Source organism: Triticum aestivum, chromosome 5B (genome assembly GCF_018294505.1).
Source record: "Triticum aestivum cultivar Chinese Spring chromosome 5B, IWGSC CS RefSeq v2.1, whole genome shotgun sequence".
Classification (NCBI taxonomy): domain Eukaryota; kingdom Viridiplantae; phylum Streptophyta; class Magnoliopsida; order Poales; family Poaceae; genus Triticum; species Triticum aestivum.
In genome coordinates, this window is record NC_057807.1 from 573,273,726 (window position 1) to 573,284,372 (window position 10,647).

Consider the following 10,647-nt stretch of genomic DNA (forward strand, 5'->3'; position numbering starts at 1 on the left):
AACTTAGTAGGATTGTTAGTTCTGTGGGGTGCCGCTGTGATAATACTCCTTTTGTATCCCTAAGCCTTCTGTAATAAAGAGAGTTTTAAGGTTTTCTCACTTGGTGGTATTTTATTTGATTTCACATCCACAGCAAGGAGTTTCTTAGTGCAACTTCGAATACCTACCCTCCCCCCTTGATGAGAAAAGAGCCTTGTTAAGCTCCTTCGGTTCCTTCGCTAGTGCTTTTTTACTACAAGCAGAGGTATTGAGTTGACACATTGGGGCGACTTTTACTACAGGATGATTATGCCCTTTTCCCTTTGGGCCCAACCATTTGCCTTGGCTAGGACAAAATTTGGAGAGACACGTGCAGTCGAAGAGGTCAATGCTTTTGTCGGCTAGGACAAAATTTGGGGTGAGGCAATGATGGTGTATGCCGACTAAACCTGATCATTCGTCGGGCCTGACCTTCAAACTCCAAGCCCGAGCTCTTCCTGAATCCTGAAAATCACTACCTTCTCAAGCCCGAGCCCAGCCAGAATGCAAGTCCGAAGCCCGAAAGCCCAGCCCGAATGACACTTTTCAGTACATCCATGTGCAAGCTCGACTTGAAGCCCGAAAGCCCACGAAATCCTAAAAAAGAGAAGCCCAAGCCCAACCTGAACTATCATCTGGGCTAGAAAATGAGGCTCGAGCTTGGCCTCAATGTGAATCCTAACTCGGCACGGCCTCGACTTTTGGGTCAGGCTACCCATGCCCTGGTCTAACGTCGAGCATTTTCGCGATCGTGATAACAACCATGGAGTTCTTGCATTACCTGAGGAAGGCCAACAACTCATCGCTTACCATAACTAAGCATGCATATGATCATGATACTCTCTGTAATTGGGTTGATGAACACCCGGATTTTCTTGTAAACATCCTAATAAATGTTGTAGCTATTTTGCCTAATCAAGAAAGCATGCCATGATGGATTTCCCACAAAAAAATGAGACGAAAATGGATGGGCATAACCTGGATTTTGGAGCCCGACAAAGGGGAATAATGTGGCACTATAGACGGTCGTCTCTGGACGTGGTGCACCTTTGCCGAGGACAACGACAATGCGTGATCGATCTCTTTATCCCTCCTTCCTCCTGTTGAATTTGAAAGCGCACGAGATGCAATCAGGGAGGGAGATCGCGATGGTATGAAGAGGAAGGATGGATAATGGACGAGAGTGGTGGTGTTAGCGGATTAAAGGGGCAGGTTGTATGAAACCAAGGCGACGGTGAAGGCGGAAGAATGAGACCAGGATAGCGGCGACGATGACTAGGATTCCTCGCGAAGATGGAAGGGTACATGCACGTCGTGTAGTTTGACTATCGATTCTTTTGGCCAATTCTCCCATAATCTGCCTATATATGTTGTAGTCACATCTACCTAGGACATGTCACCCCATGCCACTACAACCAGCAGAAGTGTAGAACACCTCCCGCATCTGCATGAAGTCTATGTGGACCAGCCACAACCCCTCGCACATCCACAACTGACGTAGGTGTACGAAACAAAATAAATAAAATTTCAAGGATTGAGAGGAGCTGGGAGGTTAATACTGATTTACCACCCTACTATAGGTGGGACAAACTAAATGGTGAATCATACTTTTGCACCTAAGCACGAATGACTAAGCGATTGTGCGCAACACTACCAGATCTAGATGTTGATGAAGCAGAATACCTACACACACTCGAGGGTGATGCGAGGTGGACAAAGAGATGACATCGTGGGGGAGAAGGTGTCGGAGGCATCTCGCTTATGATTGGCTCCATTGGATTTTGCTTCGTGATTGACTACTGGAGGCATCTCGAGGGGCATATGCATGGGAAAGACCCGAGGAAGGATCTGCATCTTGCACCGCGTTGTCGCGGAAGGGAAGCAGGTGTTAATGGCGTGATAGGACTGGAGGGCCCCGGTTTTGATGTCCTTATTATTTCCCCGAGGTGGATTATATTCGAAAGTCTCATATATTTCCACTCTTCTTACATGGCAATGCACTCTTGCAAGAAACAAATTTCCATCAGACCAGGTCTAACTGGTTGAAGAGTTAATTTTCCATCCGAGTAGAAGACACTAGCAGTTTCAATCTTAGAGCATCGCCAACCATCGTCCTATAATAGGCGCGAGTCGTTTTTAGGGGCTTAGGGCGCAAAGAGCCAAAAAAGGGCCTCCAATAGATGTCCAATCCTATTTTTTGTGCAAAATCTTTTCTGGGCAGCCCCCCGGCTCCTCTAACTTAGCTATTGTGAAGTTAGAAGCCTAACTTAGCCACATTTCATCCGTTGGATCTAGAATAAATGGCTGAAATCTACCGCTACAGTTCTTAAACAGTGTCAACTGCTACAGGTAACAAACAGTGATTTTAGCTACAGTGCTCGTCCAAACAGTATGCTACAGCCCCATGTGAACAGTGCAGAATCTTGGCCATCTATTTCCCATCTGATGGTTCACAGACTAAGTTAGGGTATTATTTCCCTAACTTCACAGTAGCTAAGTTAGAGGAGCCAGTTCCCAAAAAAGGATCCTTGTGCGACAAATTTGGGGCACTTCGGCGGCTGCCCAAAAACATGAGGCTACTTCCGGGCGCCTTCATGCGACTAGAAACCCTTGGATCCATCCACCAACCGGCGGCCGTGTGGCAAGCCCCTCCAACCCCGATAGGCTTGCTGTTGCTCCCGTCTTATTTTAGAGCATCTGTTGGAGCAGTTTTGTCTTATTTCATGAGAAAAAAGGTTTTTTTTCTTTTTATTATAGGGCTGCTGTTGGAGACGGCATTTGCTCGTGCAAAAAGAAAAGAAGGTTTTTGTGTCCTATTTATTTTTCTACTCCACCATGTTTTCATGCCCTATTATTATAGAGCTGCTGTTGTTGCTCATAGTGCATTCAGTCTCGCTTGTGGTGTATACGTGGACACCGCCACGCGCGCAGGTAGTGTCAGTGTCTGCAGCCAAGGACACATCATCCCAAGCCACGGCAAACTATTGGACAGGGCCACGCGCGCAGGAAGTCTACGTGGCCTATCGCGCATCAGCGGCCGATCAGCGCGCAACCGACGGCACAGATAAACACACGTAGGAAACCACAAAATAAATAAAACCTCTCGTAATTAAAGGTCAGCACGAAGCAACCCCTCCTCAAACGGCAACTCCTCCGATCCCGAAGACGACGCTCCGAGTCGGCTCCCACTGATCGCTTCTAGAAGCTTCCACAAAGTTCCGGCCCGCCGCCATGGCCGCGCCCTTCTTCTCCACCCCCTTCCATCCCTATGTCTACCAGGTCGGTGCCGCTCCCTCATCTCGCACGTTTCTCGTCCCCGCGTAGATGCTAGGTCTGGATTCGAGGTCGCGGGGCTGGATCCGCACGATCCGTGGCGCTCTGCTCCCGATTGGCCCCCCCTCTCATGATCTGATTCGGTTCGAATTGCGTGGTTCCCATTTTTCAGAGCCAACAGGGATCTGTGACGGCGTTTCAGATATCCGGTGGGGATGTGCAGGTTCTGCAGGTAGTTTCCGGTGCCTAATTCTCGCTCGCCTGTTCTATATTCAGATGGATTGAGTTGTCATCATTTCTAATTACTTGTGGGGGGGAATGCTTTTCAGGTGATGGTGAAGCCGCAGGACAAGTTGACTGCGAAACCAGGTAATTGAACCGACTTGTTTCTGTTCTGCGCCTGAAATTTGCAGCTTGCAAGCTCTACAAGTATAGTTTGGGTGACATGCCGAATACATTTTTTTAGTTACTCGGGTCTGCTAGCCTGGTATTCATGTGGCACTTGGCAGAAATAATTAAAAAGTTACATCCCTAATTTCAATTGTATAGTATCCTTAAACCATCTTAATGTTTTGTATACCTATTTGGCATATCCACTACGGTTTTGTTCAATAACGCCTTGAAAAATCATTGTGCATCAGCGTGTGTTGATAGTTGTTACTGCAAGGTGCTTTATCACATCGCTTATTTTATTTCTATGTATGATGTGACGCTCATAGAGGTTGTTTGTGTGCTTTTTTTTTAACTCATTGCTGTCAATGTTCAGGATTTTGGACTGGTAGCTGAGTAGGGATTAATCGGCGAATCGGCCAATTAACTGAATTATCGATAACCCATTTCTTGGTAGGTTAACTAGGGACGTATCGGTATGTCCTAGGCTACATGGCAACATACAATGTACTAAATATCGGAATATGCAATCCTGGGCTACATAGTTACATACACACCAATCTTCATAGATCACATAGGAGAAGGGAGATTACCTTGGTGCTTGAGGAAGCCATGGACAGAGGAGGGGAGGAGCAGGCGACGAAGCAGGAAGAGGTAGCAAGCTTGGGGAAGCAATCTGGAAGACGGCCGCCGTTGGCTGGTCGGTGAGGAGGCGGCGAGCTCGGGGGCGGGGGCACTAGCTGCTCCTTGTTGCTGGATGAGGGGAGGCGAGCGGATGAGGGAGGCGCTGGCTGGCTGATGTTGCTGGCGGCTGCTTGGGGCGGAGGCGGCGGCAGCGGCGGCGGCGGCTCCTCTGGAGGAGCGGGAGCCCTAAACCTAGATCGGGAGAAGGGAGGGATACATGCGGCTGGGAGAAGGGTTGGAAACAGGCTATATTTTGGGCAATTAGTCCGCCTACCCGATAATTTGGCCTTTTATTGGGCTATCAGACCGATAAATCAGCCGGCCCAGTTAATGGGCCGAATAGGGGGTATTTGGTTCGGAAGGGTGCCGTGCAGCAGTTAACTTTCGTGATATTATTTAACATTGATTGCTGTACTTTTTACCTTTTTAGGTACAATGTGTTACATGTCCGGGAACATTCAGATGGACAACAATTACTTGCCTGAAAACGATGGAGGCGTGTGGCAGTGGATATTTGGAAAAAGCATAACCAGCACTGTTTTCTTCAATCCTGGCCCTGATGATGGATATGTGGGGATTTCTGCGCCATTTCCTGGGAGGATACTGCCTGTTAGTATATCTTTTCCGTGAAGTCATTACGATGTTTAAGTCTTAGCTTCATCTTCTATTTTTCAGCTTAGTTCTGAGTTTTTTCTATACTTTCCATGCAAAGCCATAGGATGCTCATGCCAATTACATCATTATTTTTGCTCATCATTAAAAGTTTACAAATCCTTTGTTACCAAAATAGAATTCTGTCACTTGTTTGTGTTACTAGCTGTGTAGTTACCAAATATCCTTGGCTGCAGACATTGAATTTTCGTCCTGTAGAAGTAATGATGAGATAAATTCTTGGTGGTAATAGGATGCATTAACATTAAAGTTACATTGAAGTATGAATTTGTTTATCCTATTTGCCTATGTTGGCTTTAAGAATGTCTTTGTTGAGTTAAAAAAGAGGTAGCTGCAGTTTTATCTTGTCAAACTAATAATAATACACTCATTGCGAATATGTATATCTCATTTTAGTGGTCATGGTATCTTAAATCACATTACTTATATTGTCAACCGAAGCTGTTGTCTTAGTCTCACCATAATTACTTGCTTTTGTTACAGATAGATCTAGCAAACTTTGGTGGAGAACTACTTTGCCAGGTAAATTATCTTGAAGTCTGTAATCTGCTCTGAAACAGTCGCATGAACCTCTTAATGTACCAAATTGCAGGCAGATTCTTTCCTCTGCTCGGTCAATGATGTGTCAGTCACAAGTAGTACAGTTGATCAGCGGCCACGCAACATTGAAATTGGTGCAGAGGTAGGGTAATTGTTGAGGTACCTTATTGATTATGAGGTCATGTGGATCCTGCAAGTTTGTGTTCAGTTCATTTGGCATGCTTCTGGGCAACTTGCTTGCCAGGAAATGAAAGATGCACATTTTTCTTCTACAGATGATCCTCAAACAGAAGCTTAGGGGTCAAGGGATGGCCTTCCTTGTTGGCGGTGGATCAGGTACACTTCACCCTTACATCGCAGTGTTGAGTGTTAATATAGATATTTGTAATTATAGGCTTAAAGCTGCAATGCTATTTATGTTGAGTAAGTTTAGACCTGAATATTTTAGGTCTTAAATATTACAAAGCTGTGATTCTGTAAAAGCTCTAGGACAGCTTGATGCGATATATTGCTGTGTCACGGCAAACTTCACTTTTTACTCAAATATGGATGTTGTTGGCATGGGAGTACTTAGTTCAGCATCTAATTCAGTATACTTGCAGTATTTTGTGTTAAACTGCTACCAGCTAAATTTTCCGGGAGCACCGAATCTCTATTTTATTTTACAGAAGCATGAAACCTGTTGTCTGATGCTAATTTGGTTTTGGCACTAGCAAAATATTGCAGCTTCGGTAAATTCGACAGGGTCCTAACTTTGGGAGCTTTTGCTCTTTACCTTTGTTAGTAATGCAGAAAATCCTTGCTCCCCGGGAGGTGATCACTGTTGATTGTGCTTGTATTGTGGCTATGACAACCACCATCAACTTTCAGTTACAGAGCCCTACCCCACATAGAAGAGCAGTCCTTGTATTCGGGGTGAGTATATCCTGCCTCTCTTTTTCATAGTAGTTCAGGAGGAGCAGTATGTTTCCTTTGTGTTGAAATTTCCTTTGTTTCATTGCACTGAGAAGCATCATATGCAGGGTGTCAACCAGCTAAAAGCATCTCTCACAGGACCTGGCGTCGTTTTCATTCAGAGCCTGCCCTTCAATCGGCTCTCGCAGCGCATCGCAAGGTAAGAATGGTGCCGCAACACATCGCTTCCCAGTTCCCACAGCCCTCTTGCCTGTCACTGACTGTAAGTTCATTCATGTATTCTCAAGCAGTAGATCGGTGGGGGCCCCAAGCCTGAGAGACAATCCCAGGTTCTTCATCCAGATTGTCATGTTCTTCTTCCTGGCCTATGTCATGATTGTGTCGTCAATAATTCTGACGGATGTTTAGGCGATGCTGCGACGAGCATGTTGGTGTAATCCTTTTAGGATGTTGGAAGAGTCAAAGTTGTTGCACCTTACAGAACCCCCTCCCTCCCTCTGTAGATGCCGTGTCGCGGGCGTGAGTAAGCCTGAGAAGAAATCGCACAGCTGTTGTTAGAAAACATAGTGGAAAGTTTGTCAGATTTCTTTTGTATTATGGTTTGCGACGAGCAGCCCTTGTTCGTGTGTAGACAGCAAGCTCAAGTTGCACAGCATAGGGTGAATATTACCGTTGACATTGACTTAGATCCCATTGAGCAGTTCGGTCCATAAAGTTGGTGTATTTCTGTGCTCCATATCTTGTCAATCTGCAAGCTCGTATATCTGAATCCACTGTCTTGAAAGAGGATGGCGACCCAGGCAGGGAGAAGCGGTCGCAAGAAAAAAACGGAGTACCAATCTAAAATGTGCCGGCTTTGCTATGCTTCATGCAACCGAAATCTTCTCGGTTTCAGGGAGGCCATCGCGAAGTTTCCAATAAGAACTCGCGACGGCCTCACTGCTGCGTCGCAGCCAGAGGGGGTGGAAAAAACGTGGCGTCGTAGGTAAATTTAGGTGAGATCGTAGGATCAACCTTAAAATTTCATATTTGACCTTGCAGATAAGTTTACAAGTCCAACGAAATCAGATCCAAACTCGATCTACAGTAAAAGATTCCAAAAAAAGAAATTCATCTATGAATAGTGCCAGCTTTGCCTGAATAGTATTTGCCACTATTCACATCCAATTTTGTCTTTTTTGGTTCTCTATAAGGGTAGTTCGACTTAGGAGCTGAAATTCTTCGAGGTTGTACTACATCAAACACAGATGTGTGTCTACAAATATTTTCAGAATTTTTGAACATGTTTTGAGTCTTCTAAAAGATTGATCTCATCGAAGGTTTAGGTGCGGCCGCAGGGTTGACCGCTGGTACCGGAGAGTGGGGGTGGGATTTGAGGCTTTAGAGGGTTAGTCGAGGTGGCGGTGCCGCTGGCCGTGGGAGGCGGTTCGGCCTTGGGTCAGAGGGTAGTGGTGGAAGAATGTCTTTATAAGTCGGCCCCAAATGATATCGAATTTGCTAAGTAAGAAGAGAGTTGTCTTGTTAATTAACAAAAAACGGGTGAACACCGTCAAAGCATGCCTGTAAAAGCAAGGCACTTCGAGCGACCTGGCAGCCCACGCAAGAACGTACACACGTCGTCGAGGAGAAAAGCATCACCAAGGTTGCAACCCGGTGTCATCGTCATCACACCTCTGAGAGGGTGACTCGACTTCATCATTGACGACCAGCAACTGGCTCGCATCACAAGACAAACGCCAAGACCTGCGTAGGCGGAAGCCAAACAGTCAATCGCACATGTCGGTGACTAGGCAGCTCCGACTCTGCCAACGAGCATTGCAAGAGAAATGCGCTGGGCTTGCGCTAGGTCAACGCCAAAACCGACCACCCACCTCGAGTCACTGTCCCCGCAATGTCCACCTCAGCAGCTTCGACTTCATAGAAACAAAGTGAGGCACGGCGACCCATCGAACACGCCAGATGAGACCGACTACCAGAGCACAACTGCAACCCTCCCTTTGCCCAAAGCCGCATTCGTTGCCACATACAAGAAAACCGACATCGCATCACTGGACAGCCACCTGCTGACCACAATGTCGCGAGCGTTCAGCCTATTGCGCAAACGGGATCTGAAGCTCTTTAAGGAGACACCCCAAAAGAGGAAGTGGTGATGCTGACGCCGTTGTATGACCCAGGCGGGCCTTAGGCTTTCATCCAAAGATCAGGATCCGAGAGTGTAGGAGGATATGGGGCTCCACTGCGATGCCTCCAGGGAGGTGAAAATACACCCACAAACGTCGATACCGGCGCCATCAAAATCGAGCAAGGTTTCATCTGGAGCAACCCAACACCACCAACACCCCCATGCACAGCACCCCGGCTGCCCGCCAACCTCTCATAGAGCCACCACATTGGTAGCACAGGAGAGCCACCAAGCAGCACACTTCCCTGCCGGCCAAACACCGATGAACCAGATCCAACCAGATCTGGCATCCCACCACCGCTACGCCACCATAGGAGCCACTAGGGCCCCGGCCCGCGCGAGGCACCCCACGGAGCAGGAACGGGAGGGGGCACACCCGCCCCTATTCGTCGGAGAAGAGCAACTGACTGAAGACCAGGAGCCCGCCAGCGAAGTTACCATGGTTGCCATCCGCGAGAGACACTGCTAGGGAGTTGCCACATCGGAGAAGAGTAGACGAGGCCCACCACGGATGCGGTCAACCTACCTAGATTCGCCGTGCTATGTAGAAGAAGGGGATCGAGCCTTCCCACCCCGAGATTCTATTGTCAAACGAGAGGAGGACGACCCCGCCGCGCTGCTACGCAGAAGAAGGTGATCGAGCCTTCCCACCCCGAGCTTCTGTAGCCAAACGAGAGGAAGACGACCCCCTGCCGCCGCTCTGGCTTAGCCCGACGGTCTCCTCCGGTGACGGCGAGGGAAGGAAGGGGGCAGGAGGGCGGCCCGGGCTAGGTTTATGCCCGTCTCGCCTTGGACAAGAGGACGCATGGGGCTTTTTAGAAGGGAAAGTCCATTTTAAACCCCCCGAACTCATAGAGGTTCGGTGAAATGAACCCTTTGGTCAAAATCCCGGCCGATTGCGCCCTGAACTATGTAATCCCGGTCTAAGTCGAACCCTGTCATCATTTGAGGCATAGAAACACTAAAGTGGCTAGCTTGTGGGCCAAGGAGCGCCAGTGTTAACTACGGCCCGCACTCGTCCTCCACGCTGGGCCAGCCCTTTTTTTTTTGTATGCTAAAAATGCAATTTTTTTCGTTATACTGCTAAACAAAGGTGCACGCACGCACTGTGTCTTCTGTGCCGGGCCACTGCTTGAAAGAAGGTGCGTGCGGTGGTTCAAACTTTCGACCTTCGCTTTGCCGCCTCACCTCTTGTGAATAATTTATTCCAATTTCTTTTTTGTTTTGTTCGTGGAAGCTCTTTATACAGTTTTTCTTTATTTCTTCCCTTTTTATCTAATTCATTTTTTTAAAATGTGAACCTTTTTACAGAACTCGTGGAGTTTTTCGAATCCGTGATTTTTTTTAAAATCCATGAACTCTTTTTAGTTTTACAATTTTTTTCCAAAATCCATGTACTTTTCTTTTGAAAATCCATGAACTTCTTTTCAAAAATTGTGAACTTTTTCTAAGTCACTTTAAAAACAATTGTGACATTTTTTTTCCTTTTGAAAATCTGGTTCATGACTTTTTTCTATTTCCCTACTAAGATGACCACGAATTTAAGAAAAAATGAAAACGAAACAGAAAAAGAAAAAGAAAAAAGAAAAGAAAGAAGAAAAAGATGACAAAGGGAGCAAGTGAACACAACGGATGTACTGTCCTAGTGGTTAGTCATGTTGACCAACAACAGGTGGTCTCGGCTTCAAGTCACTCTGCGTGCCAAGAAACTGCGTGTTTTTAAGAAGGAAAAAAACTAAAGCGGGCGAGCCCAACGGGGAACAATGTGAAATGGCACCAATCCCGGTTATCCTTTGACATCTGTTCCACAATCCTCGTTTGATGCTGGGGTTTAATTTATGAGGGTGCGATCGATCAAGTTATCAAGTTGCCTTCGGGTTCGATGCCGGGGTTTAGTTTAGACTGGGATGATTGCATTGCTCAGGGTGCAATCGATTGGGATTCCAAGTAGTTCAGGGTGCAATCCAGGGGCG

The 10,647-nt window shown here is 46.9% G+C and overlaps 1 protein-coding gene across 1 annotated transcript; it reads left to right on the forward strand.

Moving 5' to 3' along the window:
- The first annotated feature begins 3,065 nt into the window (after nt 1–3,065).
- Nucleotides 3,066–7,228, forward strand: LOC123113302 (uncharacterized). The gene is made up of 10 exons (XM_044534497.1): nt 3,066–3,297; nt 3,464–3,523; nt 3,621–3,660; nt 4,796–4,974; nt 5,521–5,559; nt 5,630–5,719; nt 5,853–5,913; nt 6,362–6,492; nt 6,600–6,691; nt 6,783–7,228. Exons 1-10 carry the CDS (start codon nt 3,250–3,252, stop codon nt 6,898–6,900), a joined length of 858 nt encoding a protein of 285 aa, XP_044390432.1. The 5' UTR covers nt 3,066–3,249; the 3' UTR covers nt 6,901–7,228.
- The last annotated feature ends 3,419 nt before the right edge of the window (nt 7,229–10,647 follow it).

Excerpts from the sequence above, each read along its gene's own strand:
- LOC123113302 (XM_044534497.1), top strand. The coding sequence starts at position 3,250 with ATGGCCGCGCCCTTCTTCTCCACCCCCTTCCATCCCTATGTCTACCAG. Across the intron at positions 3,298-3,463 it reads TCCATCCCTATGTCTACCAG|AGCCAACAGGGATCTGTGAC; the intron begins GTCGGTGCCGCT and ends CCCATTTTTCAG. Across the intron at positions 3,661-4,795 it reads CAAGTTGACTGCGAAACCAG|GTACAATGTGTTACATGTCC; the intron begins GTAATTGAACCG and ends TTACCTTTTTAG.